Source organism: Calidris pugnax, unplaced genomic scaffold (genome assembly GCF_001431845.1).
Source record: "Calidris pugnax isolate Ruff unplaced genomic scaffold, ASM143184v1 scaffold58, whole genome shotgun sequence".
NCBI classification, from domain to species: Eukaryota; Metazoa; Chordata; class Aves; order Charadriiformes; family Scolopacidae; genus Calidris; species Calidris pugnax.
Window position 1 is genome coordinate 7,613,456 of NW_015090868.1, and position 16,735 is coordinate 7,630,190.

Here is a 16,735-nt window from a genome sequence, read left to right on the forward strand (position 1 = left end):
GATGGCTCACAAATGCCCTGAAAAATCAAGGAAGATGCCAAGGTGCAAAAGAAACATGATGTTAAATGCTAAAACCAAAAAGTTGGACTACTTGGTTCATTATTAAAAAGGATGAAAATGAAGTCGTCAACTTTAGATACCCCTAACAAACTTTTTCACTGAAAAGTTGGACTACTTTGTTCATCATTAAAAGGATGAAAATGAAGTTGTCAACTTTAGATACCCCTAACAAACTTTTCCCTCAAGTGGGTAAGTCCAGGCAGCAGAGCCTGGATCCACACCTCAGGTGGAGTCCAACAGTATCATAAGATCCTCAAGGCTCTGTCCCATCCCAGTGAAGCACTGTCAAATAAATGAAAGGGGCAAAACTGTTCCAGCCCAAGCGAATGGTGCTGCAAGGCCATAGGCTGGAAACCATGGACATTGGAAGGGGCCAATGGAATCAGTGCTGTCCAGACTAAAATGAAAGGATGGGTGTGAGAACTTGCTCACCAACACATGTCAACTCCAGAGTAAGCCAGTAATGCCACATTTAAGCAGCTGGCACATCACAGTGAGCCTTGAGTAGAGCAATATGAAGAAAAATAGAACTGTAGTTACAATCTTACAGACTGCTGTGTTTTTACCAATTTATACTCTTTTTCCAGCAGCCAGTTTATTAGAAAGATTGAACTAAACCCACCTGAATGTGATCAGCACGTTCAAGTGATGCTGAACTTGTTGTAGACATATCAACTCCGGAGTAAGCAAGTAATGCCACATTTAAGCAGCTGGCACATCACAGTGAGCCTTGAGTAGAGCAATATGAAGAAAAATAGAACTGTAGTTACAATCTTACAGACTGCTGTGTTTTTACCAATTTATACTCTTTTTCCAGCAGCCAGTTTATTAGAAAGATTGAACTAAACCCACCTGAATGTGATCAGCACGTTCAAGTGATGCTGAACTTGTTGTCTTACAACCGTTCTGAAGAACCGACAACGCTCTGTTGCTGCCCTGTCTTTTATGTTCAAATTCTACATTATTCATCATTTGATGGAACAAACTGACACAACCTTTTTGCAAACATTTTGACTTTCAAAAAAAAAAAAAAAACCAAACAGATTAAAATCTGAAATGCCAGGTGAGGTCACAGATTGATCCTCGCCACTTTTTGTGCATCCAAGATGAACAGCGACCGCTGCTGAATTAAACAGGTAGAGAAGAGCGACCGGGTGGCCCTGAGTGGGGGCTCGTGCCACCAGGGTGCTGCTGCCACTGGAAATGTCTCACTTACAGCATCCTCAGGTTGATCAATGTTCTGCTGAGAAGAGACAGTGAAGTATCTCACCTTGGAGAAACCCATTTTTCTACGCTTTTCAGGATGAGTCTGATGCTTTTCTAACTTTGCATTTAACCTTTCTCAATATTCATGTGTTATTCCAGATGATGGATCTGTATTCACCATCTAGGTTTATTTAAGCATTTGCTCCTGACCGCTTCCTTCAAATTTAAGGGTGTTGTGTTGTATAAATTCACATGCCGATGACTGGTAATCACTAAACGATAAACACTTGTTTGCAGTATTGATCTGCAGCTTCCCCTCTTTCTACATTTGAAATTAAAACCAATTATCTCCTACTACTGAAAAAATGAATTAAATAGCTTAAGAAGATGCACTTTATCAAAAATTTTGATCAACTTGCCAGGAATATCTATCGCTAGGCTTTAACACTTATCCTTAGCAGATAATTATCCTACTGATTCCCATTTTCTTCACCAAAAAAGAGGTAGTTTGACCCTGTAGCCACATGTCCCTTTAAGGCCTCACCCCCTCTCTCCAAATCCTCACTAGTTCTTTGCCCTCCTAACAAAAGGGTCTTGATTATTCTTTGTTCTCAATGAGCACAAGAAAATATCTTAGTAGTGTCATCATTTCCTTTTCACATTCTAAACAGCAACGGTTCTTATCCACAGCTTTAAATCAAAACATGAAATGTCATGTTCATTCTCTTAATTCCATAATGACCTAACAGTCCAAATAAATATATATTCTCTTTCACAGTACTTCTGCTCTATACAATAATACTGCTCTATGCAATAATACAAACCACATAAATATTTATAGGTAAATAATATTTATAGCATGATTTGTACTTCTGTGGTTAGGTGTATTATTATTTAATCTACAGAACACATTAATTTGCCGTATCACTAGTATGCACAATCATTATATGATGCATTTATGATCCTGACAATCTAATGATATATAGCTAATTAATAGGCAAAATATTTGTTATATTTATAATTTGTAAATTGTACTTCCACTGTCTGAGGTTAGAGTGGACAAAATCCTGAGCTAAACAAATATTTAAAGCAATAGACAACATCTAGTTATTATACAAGAAACATAATTCCCAAATATCACTAAAATGACATGAAGCCAAACTCCCTCCCCTTATTTAGAAACATTCTATAGATTAAAACCCAAGATACGGTGTGAATAACTGAGTATCTATAACACAGAATAAAAATGAATGCACAACCAAACCACAAAAATGCTCAACAATAATTGCTGTGTAGTGTCACACATAATATCATTTTCCATCCTTCAAAGGCAGTACTAATTGGAATATTATGTTGCAAGGCTGGATTTGCAGCCAGTCAACAGATTGTTCTCCCATTCCATTGAATAACCTGCTATTCAGACCTGTTTCTGTGGGACACCTGCTATACATCCTTCTGCAACAACCATTTCAAGAAATGAAATCAAAATCTTCATTAAAAAACCATACTTTTAAAGAAGAAAAACCCAACATAACATCTAATTAAGAAGTTACTATACCTTTAACTAACATGAGATACTGTAAACAACCCTGAAAAGCTCAACACATATCAGTTAAAGCAAGTATAACATATTTTAATGAATGTAATCTAAAAAAGTGCATTTAAACCAGCCAGAAGAAATGCCCCTTTTCCCATGCACTTTTTCCCTTTCTCGTATTTTTTAAAAAATCTGCAATTAAGCACAAACTACTGTAAGATCTTTCTGAATTCCACATAAATTTTAGATGACCTAAACCAAAGCCAACAACATGTGAGATGTGACCAACTTCTAGAATACTATGGTTGAAGAACTTCTGTTTTTTAATCTTTCTTTTCTATCGCCTTGTTATAAATACAGACAAAGCACTGAGGCACCTCAAGGAAATGTTTGTATTCGATTAAGCACGGCTTAAGAAGCACTTTGGAGAACCTCAACTGAAATGCCCTATAAAATTCATCATATCCATAGAAAACACACTTTCTTATGGCACTTGATGCAGCCCTGAATCCTGCCTGTCTAGATAAGTGGGTGATATGTTGCTGGAGGTTTACTCTTCATATAGCGAGGAACGTTGGCAGAGGGAAAAAAAACCAACACAAAAGAAACAAAAACAAAAAACCTTTGGAAAAGGCTCGTTCAAAGATTCAAGCTTCACTTAACAAACGGTTTGCATTTAAGGATGATTTAATGTGCTCTTACTGTCAATTTATGACTAGCTATTTCTGGGTAAACCACAGCTGAATTTTCCTCAGAGGTCGTAAGGATGAGTTTTCCAAAGTATCTGTACTGGGAAAGGAATCCCTAGGATCTGGGATGGAGTGGGCTATGATCTTCTGACCAAAGCAGCCCCAGGATTAGCCAAAGTTTAGACAAGAGAGTCAGTGAAAATGTCTGGTCCATACAACACTGGGAATTTCTCCCATTTAAATGGGAATACCAGGATATTACCAGGGGATAAAACGGGGCCGTACTGAAAGCTGTTCACCTGTGGAATACCCAAATCAAGGCTTAATTAATTCTTCTATACAGTTTTCAGTAACTAGTAAGATAGCACAGGGCTGTCCCTCCTTAAATTTCACATCTAGTCACCACACTTTCCCTCCTGCTTAACTTTCCTTTTGTGGTTTCAAATGTGTGTTCTCTGCTCTGCCTGTTGTTCAGTATTGACGTACGCTGATAAATGACCACTTACCCTATTCTGCAGAGGACAGCACTTTAACGCTGGATGGAATTAACCCTGTTCTCCTTTACAGTACTTAGGAACATAAGGAAGGAAGAATGGGATTTGATATACGTTATTGCCTTTCACTTTTCAGGCAATGTAGAACCGGTTTTAATTTGTCAAAAAAATTTAAAATTATCAAGGGAAAAATAAAAATGTATAAAATATTTACAAAAACGTGTATGTATTTAATACAAGTAAATATACCGTCTACTGAGGACAGAAGACAGTGGGTTGATGAGCTGACACCGCAGCATCAATATTCATTAACCCTACAGTAGCTTTTTGCTATTCATTCAAAACAAGTAAGAACACAGCAAGAGATAATGAATATCTCAGTGCAGGAAAAAGGCAGTAGGGTAAAGGAAATTAAAACAGAAAAAGTCCTACTGGAGAAGTTTCATGTGATTCCAAAGAAGGGGAAAAGAATGAGCTGAGCTGTATCTTTTCTATAACTTGGAGCTGTGATAACTCAAAATATTTTCAAGATGTCAAGCGCTGGCAGAGGCTTCCTCCTCCTCAGTGGTGAGGAGGTCAGCTCTACCTTGTGAAAGGGAAAATGGATTTTTGTGTAATGAAGCAAACACCGCATTCATCAACCATTTAAATCAAGTTTTCCATTCAAAACCTATTGATTTTAAAGCCTCTGTTAGCCAAAAGTGCACAGGCTCTTAAATGTTTTGAGAATCTTAAAGGGCAACATGGAAAAAGGTCGATAAAAAATAATCCCTTTATGTGGTTTGTATTTTAAAAGCTCCTACAACAAAATTAATAAAGTTTGGGGTTTTATTTTTTTTAAACTTTTTATGTCGGTTGGATGATTCAGACTCAATATTATATGCTAGAGACTTTGAGAAAACAAATGAACATATTATACAAGAGCTATTAAATTTCAGAGAGAAATTAAAAAAAAAATACAAAGAAGAAAATATCATCATCTGTAGAGAAAAACATAAGCCACCACATAGTGAAGTCATCATGCCATAGGAAGCTCCTTGGTCATGAGTCACCTTCTACATAGAGCTAAGAGAGAAGCTTCAAAAGTATGCAAAATCTCCCCAAAGTGCCATTTCTGGTGCCAACTCTTCAGAAAAAGAGATTATGTCCCCCTGTCAGAGACATGGCTTTTGGCTGAGAACTATCTAGAGCTTGTTGGAACTCCAAAGACTGAATCTTGGAAACAGGTCCCTGTTATGAAATAGCATGTTCTGTCACCTTGGGCTCCCCGTGGTGGCCGTTTCTGCAGTGTAGGACACCAGCCACCCCAGCCCCTCAACCAGGAGGGACCCTCAGCACCATCCTGCGACCTCTAAGGACCCACAACAACCATTACCTTATCAAAGATTTTAGAGTAAGCGGAAGTTCTGCCTCTCTGCATGTGATGAGATCTTTTCTATCCTCATCAAATATTACATGCAAATTCCCAGGAGGAATTTTCTTTGACAGCCAGCTTTCCTTGGAAGATCAACATTATTGCCCGAGATTCATCGCTCCCTTCAAATACTAAAGTGTGCTCTTTTCAACTGAAATTCAACTCCTGTTTAATATCTACATGTCTATTTAAAATTACTATAAATTACAAATGCTTTATACTTCCATTAAATATACAGAATTTTGGAGGGAAAATGTTCAAGTCCAGCAATGTAAATAAGATACAAAGAAAGGAAATATTCTGAAAGGAGAGAAATTAATGCCTGTTTCACTCACCGTTTTCTCCCGCAGGAACTGTTACAGGATGTGTTGGCACAGTATCAGAATTCACTTTTCCGTTCTCAAATGTATCATTTTCAGTTTGCTGCAACTGCCAGTTGAGGCCGAACAGATGCATTGCTGGTGGTAAAGGATACAGGTTATTTGATGCTCTTAACCGCAATGACAAATCACGCAAATAATGGCTCTCCACGCTTTGCAGCGGAACAGCAACTCATACATTAAAAAATTAAATTACAGGAACAAGCATTCACAGACTAGTAGTTCAACTTAGAATTGGCACTGAGCAATTACTACCACTGTCCTTTAATGATACAGTGCTTTCAGTGAGCGCAGTTGACAGCAAGCTCACCAGTCTCATTTCGAGTCTTTTACCGGTCCCAAATCAATGTTCAAAAAGCACAGGCAGTAATTACATCCTTTTCTCTTTTTTTTTTCATTTTTGATCCTTCTGAAGAGGCAAATCATTTAAGTGAACTCCTAAATGACCTATAAAAGAAATTATTTCACCGGCAGACGGATGCGTTCTGGTTAGCCAGAAAGGGAAAAGAAACAAGGCAGGAGGAGGGTATGGAGGATGCTCTGGGTGTTGAAGGGCCAACCCAAGACCTGAATGCTCCTTTCCTTGTTGTCACCAGCACCCCCACCAGCGATGTCCCCGCTCCCCAACGAGGCCAAGATCATTAGCAAAGCTGGGGACACTGGAGCACTCTGCTCTGGCAATGATCACGCATAAGCTGGGGTTCTGAACTACTTAATTCCCCACAACCACATCTATTAGAGAGGTGATACCATTTAAAAACGTTTAGCTAATTATGAAAGACAGAGTCAACCTTCCATAGTGTTTGGGGGAACTACTCAAGGAACCTTGAGATCACCAGGGATTAACAAATTAACCCCCGTCTAAACTTTTAAAGCAAAAATAGGGAAAAAAATAATAAATCACCTTAATGCTAGACTGTGATACACACATGCAATTTCTTGCTGTCTGTGGTGTGTTTCCTTCTCTTCCAATGACTCTATGACACCACCAGAATTCATTTTATTGTAATTACTCTAATTTGCATGTGGTATAGCATGGGTTTGCTGAGTCTACAACAGCAGTCACCTCCAAAGCTGAAACAGTCTTTCAGCATTACTAGGGAATAAAAATACACTGAAAAAAACAATCTGTAATAATGTATTTTAACTATTAGCGCAAAATATAAGGAAGATAATTCACTGTATCTTGTTCCTTCCGCTCCTTCTGTCTCTCAAACAGATCACCACTACAGTCAATGTTATTAATTTGTTCATTCTTTCTATCCTAATGACAAACAGTTCTTTATCCCTTTTGGTTTCATCTCTGATCTTTCAATCCCTCCGTATTGACCACGGCAACCCTTACTTAAAACGACCAGGCATCAGTGGAAATATCTTGTTCCTTCCACTTCTGTCTCTGAAACAGATCACCACTACAGTCAATGTTATTAATTTGTTCATTCTTTCTATCCTAATGACAAACAGTTCTTTATCCCTTTTGGTTTCATCTCTGATCTTTCAATCCCTCCGTATTGACCACGGCAACCCTTACTTAAAACGACCAGGCATCAGTGGAAGTTCAGTCAGGGAGAGAGAGAAGGCTGCAGAATTTTGACCCTCTCTGCCAGATCTTTGCCTTAAACCCTGCCCCTCACCCCTAACAGAACAAAAAACCAGAATGCAACCAAAGACCTATTACTGAATGCTTCAAAGACTGAAATCCTCACTCTAGATGACATTCTCTTTCTTCCAAGTCTCTGACTCTACTATTACTCTTCTTTCTCAGACCTTAAATTGTCTGTCAAAGCCTGATAACGTACAATGTTCCTTGACCCTAAAACCTTATTTCTTTTTTCTCCTCCCATCTCTTGTTAAACCATAAATCTGGCCACCACCATTTTTGGCACATCGCTAGAATTAGCCATTATTATTTTGGCCCTAGCTCAGCTGAAATTCTTATTTATGTATTAATAATCTGATGATTGCATTCTTTTAAATGTATTTCATCAAAAACCCTAGGGTCAAACTCTACTATCTGTTCTACCAGTTCCCTTCACTGGCAGCAATGAAAGCCTGCAAAGAGCTAAATATTTCATGATTCAAACCCAGTACATTTCTTGTCTTCAGTCTGAAGGGCTACATCACCTCTCCTAACTTTGCTGGCTTCTTACCACTTTCAATACTTTTCAGGAGACAAAAGAGGAAGTGACAGTCATTTTCTAAGTCTAGAAGCACATCCCTTCCAAACACAGAAGATTAGAACATCGTTAGCAGCTCTGTCTGCTGGTACTTTGTGTACATGCCCTCTGCCTCTTCACGCTCCACTGAGAGGTTAGAAGGGGAAGCTCTGACATGACCTTCCAGCCATTCCCTCATAATTCAAACCAGCTGGAATTTGAAGTCTTCAAAGGCAAGGACTGTGGGGTTTGTATTGATTACGTCTCAAAGAACCAGAGTTACTACAAGGCAAGTGACAATTACCTTTTTCTTTGTGTTTGTACCGATGTGAGTCCCACTGTAGGTCACTGGCTAAGATGGTGAGCAATAGTTGTACGCCTCAGAAATACTATTGCACTCTCAACTTTGACACTGAACTGGCACCAAGTTCAGTAAACAAAGTCTAATAAAAAATAACAGATGGACACATGCAGCTGTTTCACAGATTGTGAATATCGGAGTATTTTTGAAGTAGACCAATAATATTGCCTCACAGCTCTAATGACAACCCAAAACTTACAGTGTGTACTAATACACTAAATAATTCAACTGTGTAATCTCTCTGAGACAGCACTATGGAATTTAGAGAACCCTTCTTTTATTACAAATATATGAGAACAACATCAAAGAATTAGGTTTGTTGATACAAGACCAAAACACAAGGCACAGTTTCTTTAGAGGTGGGGAACTTAAAGAACATGGGCAAATTGACTAAGACAAATTCAAGCACTATTCTGTAGATTAAGATTTGTCTCTTCTCAGGGTTTCTTTAGAGGTGGGGAACTTAAAGAAATTGACTAAGACAAATTCAAGCACCATTCTGTAGATTAAGATTTGTCTCTTCTCAGCCAGCCACCTAAATAAAGGCAAACTTTAAGCCCTTACCAGTGTCATAAAGACAGCGAGGCACCTGTTAAAAATTCTTGATGCCCCCATGAGTCCAATAAGCAGCACCTTTCTTCCACCTTTGGGATGGGGATGTAAGAGTTCAATCCCCTTCTCTGTTTCTGCAGAATTGTTTCTATCATGTTCAGAGAGACAGTAAGTTTACTTCTTTCTATAAAGAATTTGGTATATGCAAAATTAAAGCAGAAGCATATATAGCAAAATACATTTCTCAGCTGCTATTTTAGTCCCAAATCTCATGTGGAACAGTTTCCTGATTTTTGGATGGGATATTCCCTTTCAGGCTGGTTTATTCCCATTCAATTTGGCATTTATTTGGTGTTAGACAATGACAATGAAGACAAGAGGCCCTTCTGAGACTAACTAGTTCTGAGTCTGTCATTACCCTGCCAAATCTATGAGGGTACTAACACTGGAACAACTTCCAATACTGGCATATCTTTGATGGCAGCAAGGACTTGTCTGAGAATGGCAGATGCCTCTAAGCAGAAGGCAGCCAGCTTGTGATGGCTGTGGTCATGGACAACAACAACTCGATCCAAATAACCCCCAGCTGCAAGCATGGCTCAACCCTCAGGGGATGGGAGAAAAGACGGGTTGTCACAACTCCAAATATGCCCACAAACCCTAACAAAAGCCTCCTTTTATTTGTATCAAGACTGGGATGATTGGTCCCATCGGGGAACAGGATGGCTTTTTAAGCAGAGAACCAGACGATGGTATCCTCTGCCTCTTCTGCTCTTTCAGTCCCCGTCTCTATTCTGCCAAGTAACTTCTAGCTATCAACAGATCTTCTTCATTAGCTGGAGTTGTGATAGCATTTTGGGTTGTTTATGGTGGTATTTGTACTGCTTCTGGCCAAATTATCAGTATTATAGCTGGCATTTAGAGTGTGGTAATAGTTTAAATGGTGAGGACTCCATTCTCTCTAACAGAGGGGGAAGGAGAGGCAGCAGAGAGGAGGAAGTCCTCTGGGATCTGAGCTGCTCTTGGCATGAACACAGCACCAGTGGCCCAGTGGTACTGGTGGATTCGGCTGAATTCTCCAGAACAAAGCTCAAACAGACAAGCAGTAACCAAACTTACAGTTGGGGTTTTGCCCCCTTCCTTTATATTTCTGTAAAGCAGCACATGCCAAAAGACTGGGGTATTCAAAAGATTCGGAGCTCAGATGAAAGGGGTGCATTCATACCCACACTGGTATTGATGTTAACAGAAAAATTCAATCATTTGTTAGAGGCTATCAGGTAATCTTACCATCTGCTGCCACACAGGTCACTGAAGGGATTGTGAACCACCTTAAACTGCTTTTTCAAGCTTGGTTGCTCTTGCCTATCTCTCTGTAACTGAGGGCTAGTTATTTTGGTTTGTAATCAGGCTATGAGGCCTTCATTCCTACTCAGTAATTAAAAACAGAGACCAAGAATACATTTCACAGCAAACACTTGAAAAAAAAAAAATGATGACTAATTTACACTGTGTAAAACACTTTACAATCATCTGCTTCAGGAAGAAGTCACTGCTATCAGGCCCTTTCATTCTTTTAACGTTGCCAGCCCCTTTGTCTCGCGTCTGCCTTTCTCAAGCCGCTGTTGCTGCGCTTCACACAGTCCTCTTCATGAGGAACTTCTTGAGCAAACACACTGTATTATCACTTCAAAACCCTCCCTGAGACTCCCTTCAAGCAAGCCAAAAAAGAAACCAGTCCCTTTATTACGAGGCAGGAAGAGAGACACATAATTTCTGTAACTACATGGCACAACTAGAAGCGCGAGAGCTGACAACCACCCGCTGCAACCGCTGGGGAGTGCTTCCCCTCAAAGCTCTCTCCTGCCAAAGTTAGGAGAGGAAAAAAAAAAAGGAATTGTAACAAAACCCTCCAATTTACATAGCTGTTTCTCCATTTAGCAACTGGGCTGTCTGGATTCTTTTTTTATTTTTTTTTTCTCTAGAATGGTCAGAGGATAGGGACACCTAGTCAGTAAAGAAACCAGGAGGTGTTAGCATCCTCCAGCAGCCAGGACGGAGCTCTGAACAGAAAACAAAGTTTGGAAATAGAGGTGAGGACACAGACAATGCTGGGCTTTATTTTTTTATGCTAGTAGAAAGAAAGAATATTCTTTTCTTTGGCAGAAAGAGTAGCAATATGCAGCAAAACCCAAACTTATTTAATGTTCTGGTCAAAATTCAAAGGTGTCTCTATCAGAACTCACCGGGATCAACCACAGCTTTTTTTTTTTTTTTTTTTTAAGTGAAAAACAGGCTCATATGAAAAACAAAGGGCATAGCAAACACCCTATGAGCTGTGCAAGTGGAAGCATTGAAGATGCAGGATGAACAAGCAAAACCACATGCCATTATTGGCAGATGTAGCCCTACAGTAACTGGAGAGCTACAGTACCCAAAGTCTGAGTCCGAAGCCTCTGAAGCACTGGTCAGAATTGCCAGTAATTCAACAGCTTCCATTCTGAATTTGGTAAAAGTGGGTTTTTTTGCAGTGAAAGAATTCTAAAGCTTACACAGTGCCTTTCAGGGGAACAAGATTTCATAGATAGGAGGATTCTTTCAAGGAGAAAACAGCAGAAATAGGATTGCCTGAATTGGGAACTGGACTTCCAGTGTTCCTCCAGCTCTTCTTAGAATAACTACAGGTGAAAAATTAACACTAGAAAGCAGAAAGAAAAACTACCAGCTATCTCTAACTAGGAAGCATCTCCCCAAGATCTCTGGAGATAAGGCCTATGGTGCACATTCTATAAACATAAAGAACTCAATGCTGTGGGGAAAGCTGGCAAGAGGCACTGGATGATGTTGGTGACCCTTCCTCCCTTCTCCCATGTGTTTTCCAAGGTAGGGTAATCAACTCTTATTATTCATGAAGCTGTGCTTGAAGACGAGCTTCTTGTGAAGATATTGAGACCATCTTCCAGCACTGCTACTGCCACGTATGTCTGGGTGCTGGTGCTTTCAAACCATCATTTACAAAATTGCTTCCCTAGAATTAATAGAATAATATGTATGCACACTTGCACATAAGGAAAAGTGAATATCATTTATATTTAAAGCAATGCAAAAGGATTATAATTTAAACTAAGCAAATTGCAATTATTGCTCAATCTTGTTGAAGGATTATCTTCCAGTTCATCTCCCTGTTGGCAATACATTTTCAAATGAAATATTTGAACATTGAAGTGGTTTTTAAAATTATCTCCCATATATTTTTTCTTGCAGCTATAATTAGAATCTAAACCTATTTTATTCTGAAGGACCTGGAGTGGACCAGAAGATGTGCAAATCAACCGTCAGTGATTTGCATTCATTTGCTTTTTTCTAAGATAATAGGATGCCTTGGATGTTGCTGCAGATCAAATAGTGAATTAAAAATAGTTAATTAAAATTTTAAATAATGTGAATTAAAAGTTACAACACCAAGTTCTTTATTTATTGCTGTTTTTCGCAAATCAGTAAAAACTCATTATTTCCAAATTTAAAATAACTTAAAAAGTACAAGGCTTTTGAGCAGCTTCAAAAGGCTAGCCACCAGGAGCATCACAGAAAAGTTTCTGAACCCATATTCTGAGTGTAAAGCATTTCAGTACAGCATTATATGAAAAACTTAGCAATACCTATCAAGATCAATACAGTAACTGAAAAAGTGTGGTCTTTTTCCTTTTATCCTGAACTGCTGAACAGGTCCATTGATTTTACTGTTTCAACCTGCAAAAAAATCCAACCTTTATACTCTATTCCTCATTTTCTCCTGGAACCTTTTAACAAAGACACTGCAAAACACATCACAAAAAATTACCTGGAAAAATATAGCAAAAAAGATATATCAGCCATCTACCATGGATAAACTTACTTTCTTTGACCACTAATCAAAGATGATTATATGCCATTTTTAAAGTATTGTTGCATTTGAACTGTTAAGGAATAAATACGGTAGTCTCGCTGTAACTATTTTTACTACATTCAACCCAAAATGGAACCTTTATTCCTCTGAAAACTGGTATGGCTACATGTCTCATTTTAGCTGTCAAGCCAGCGACTTTTATATAACAATGGTCTAATTCTGTCAACAGCATTATGTGAGGCACATTCAAAGCTTAAGGGAGAATCCAGATCTCTTAAAACAGAAACAGAGATCGTTATTCGGTAGCCCCTTATTTAAATAAGAGCTATGGGTTATGTCTTGTTTCGGTTCAGATTTGTTCATTTATTCTGATGATCATCCAACACTCCCCATTACGTAGGAGTCTTCAGTATTTCCTAAAAAGTCTTTAGTATCATCCTGGGCTTTCTCCTGAACATACCTTATTTTTTTTTTAGCTAATGTTGTTCACAGTTAACAAGATGGTGCAAAATCATTACAGGTAGAGAAATGATGGGGAAGCGCATATTGGATTGCTGACTCCTTTGAGACGAGGCTTGTTTTGTTTCTCTTAGTTCATCCAAGGCACAAAAAATATTCCATAAATTTTGGGTTTCTATCTAATAAAGTCATAATCAATGATTTTGTTGTCAAGTATTGTGGAGGAGAAAAAAAAACTCCCCTGATTTACGCTTTTCAAGACTGGGTTAAGACTGCTGGATAATTACTTCTCTCTATTCCTTCAGGCACTTCTTTCCTCTCTTCCTTCTCAATCCTTAACTCCTTCCCTTTCCTCCCTTCAACTTGTTTTCCGGAAAACAGCTGAGGCTCAGGTTTGTGCTTATCTATTTTAGGTTTTTTTTCCCCACAACTCCAACAGAAATCTTGCTCAGGGCGACATCCTTTAGATCGCAGCCCTCATAAAACAGAAGTGTTAAGAAAAGCAATGCCCATGTAATGTCTCAAAATTCATTGGCAACATCTTTCTTAGGCAGGAGCACCAATGAACGGGTCCAACCCTTTTTGTAAGTCAAAAGCCTTATTTTGTACAAAAAAAACCACCCCAAAACCACAACCCAACAAAACCCCATAAATTTCTCAAGGGACATAATAATAATAATGAAATGGTGCTACACGATCATGCATACCCTATTTGCATGTTGATGGCATAAAGAAGTGCAATCTGATGAAAAGATTTAAGAACCAAAGGAAAAAGAAACAGGGGCCAATTAATGTGATGTTCAAAGGACACACCGAGCTGGGATTTTATAGTATATAGTGAAATACTTGTGTTGCATATTTCCATCTCATGACTGGCTAAAAAAGATCAAAGCGTTTTTTTATTCCATATTAAGAATGACAGAATATTACAGCAAACATGCAATAAGGAGAAATGTAATAAGCTTTAATAAAAGATGATAATAAGATTTGATAAGAACTTTTGGAATGTCACCAAATCTGGAATGTAAGATGAAAGCATCTGCATGTAGAGATTGTAGTGTGTTATTTGGAACCCCACGGAGCTAAACTGTGATTAGAACTACATATTTTTCCATAAATTAGCTTTTGTTTTGAATTTCCTGCTGAGATCACATGCGAGTTGATTGGACGTGCAAGTCAATATATAGGTTTTCTCATCCTTTGCTGTTTGTTAGGCTTCCTGATACCACGATTACAGCGGTCCACTTGTAGATCAAAGGCGTGTGATTGAGGGCAAACCAAAATAACCTCTAACCTCTTCACAAGGTGATTTAGATCTATCCAGGATAATTATCACTCGCCTACCTCAACCATGCAATTATGTAGATGCACAAACCAACCACTACACGCAGCTCAACCTGCAAAACCACGGAATTTCCACTTAAATCTGCATTTAAAAACAGAATAGATGACACACTCAGTTCCTTTTTACACAACTCTACCTTACCTCAACACCTCCAATATAAATTTGTAAGGCATTAGTGATCTGCATACGCACACAATCTTGTGCAAATCCTTGGTTCAAAAACCCCAGGTTTAAGTCAGCTCGGTGAGTGCGGTCATCCCCACACTGGGACATCTCCACCACCCTCTGGTTTAGCTCAGGGACATAAGCTCCTCACCACATCCCCAGGAATCAGCTGTGTGCTTGGGCCAGAGACACACAGAAGGGAATGGCTACCAGATGGGGCATCCTTCATTATATAGTCATTAATGCCTTTTATGTGCATTGGAACAACACACCACGTTCTCTAGAGAGTCCTCACTACAGTGAGATGTGGCTTCTGTGAAACTATTCCTGTGAGCAAAGATATACTGTAGGTACATGAAAAAGAGTACTAATAAAAAGCAAACAAAAAATAATTTGTCACCTATGATCTCTGAAAGGATCACAACCTTACTGTTAATTGCTTGTAAACCACTTGGTCTTTTTTTAAGAGCTATGTAAGCCTTGGGAAAAACAAGTTAAGATTACAGTTGCACATTGATTTTGCCCCCCCATTAAAAGAAAATCAGCCACAACACTGAACTATAAAATCTTATGGGTGATGCTAAGAACCAGCAGCTTTAGCTCCAAAGTAGCAGTTGCGTATAAAATTGATGGAGAAAACCAACTAGTCCTTTCACTGGGTGAAAAGGTATTAGATCAGTAATAAGGACTTTTGTCTCCAGCTGAATTGAAATAACAAGGATTGTATCCCTCCTTTTCAAACCTGTGGATATGAGTATATCACCACCTCTACTTGCGATTACTAACAGGAGAGAGACAGAAAAGAGGCTGCTGGGGACCAAAAACCTGGCAAGTAAGTTGAAAAATGCAAAGAACTATTCCTCGGCACTGTGAAAATATTTGGAGTGAGTCAAATGAGGGCCCACTGTCCCACAAAAATCCCTCCATAAGAACTGGTGTGAAACTTGGCATTTCAAAGATGAAGGAGAAGATGAAACAACAGATAAGCCTGGAGCTTTCACAAGTGAAAATGAATTTATTGTACCCAGTTACTGTGTTACACTTTGTGAAACTCGTATAAATCGGTGGTTGGCAAAGGGCGCTATCTCTAAGCAGCTGGTTGTTGTTTTAGAGTTTTCAATGAGTATTATTGAAATAAAAATACTGCTCTTCTTATACCATTTCAATAATAACTTAGGAATATTTTTCAGTTAAAAAATACAGGAAACGTATTTCTTTATGTAAGCGTTCGTGGAGCCAATAACTGATGATTTACAATACCTAATCCCCACTATGTATACTACTTCTATAAAGTTATTAAAATAGATGCTTTTGTGTGATACTATCTCATCAAATGTTGGCAAACTCACTCTGATTTTGTTTGATGGATCTTATTATTAGGGAAAATTAAGCATTTCAAATGCAAGTGTCCACATCATCTAGACACATTTGTTTTTCCTGGATTATGAAACTGCAAATGCTGTTACAGGTGACAATTCCTAAGAGACAGCATTTTCTCTTTTTTTTTTTGTGAATGAAGTTGTCTGAAATGGCGTCAATGTGAAAATGAAGGATCTGATATTTAAAGATTCCTCTCTCCTTCAGAGGATACCTAGCTTTCATCTATAATTAATCACTACAGTGGGGTAATTACACCTGTACAACCCACGTGTTCTCGCGATCTCAGTCATCAATGTAACATCAAATGATATTGCTCACAGCAAGTTTGGACACACACACTTGACCTTTTTATTTTAAAGTGCTTGTGTATGGAGAGGTTTACCAAAATCTCATCTAAATCAGACAGTTTTAACAGCATGAATTTTTTAAAGCCTTCAAAAAGAGACCAGGCACTTCTCTTCATAGAAAAGATCCCAGAAAAGACTGAAACGTACAGCAAAGAAGTGATTCATAAAAGATGAAATTTATACATCTACCAGTTTTAATACCTGTATTATAATTCACATATGACCACAGACAGCACACCTCTAAGGGCTGGCTTCTTTCTTCATAGAGACAAGTTAAAAATTAATGGAAACCACTAGCAAAGAA

The 16,735-nt window shown here is 38.5% G+C and overlaps 1 protein-coding gene across 1 annotated transcript in view; it reads right to left on the reverse strand.

The window, feature by feature from the left end:
* Positions 1 to 16,735, reverse strand: part of TENM3 (teneurin transmembrane protein 3) — a 1,441,984-nt gene that overhangs the window by 99,259 nt on the left and 1,325,990 nt on the right. The window contains exon 16 of the mRNA XM_014945587.1: positions 5,736 to 5,858. Within this exon, the coding sequence (XP_014801073.1) occupies positions 5,736 to 5,858 (123 nt within the window). The remainder of the gene's footprint in view (positions 1 to 5,735; positions 5,859 to 16,735) is intronic.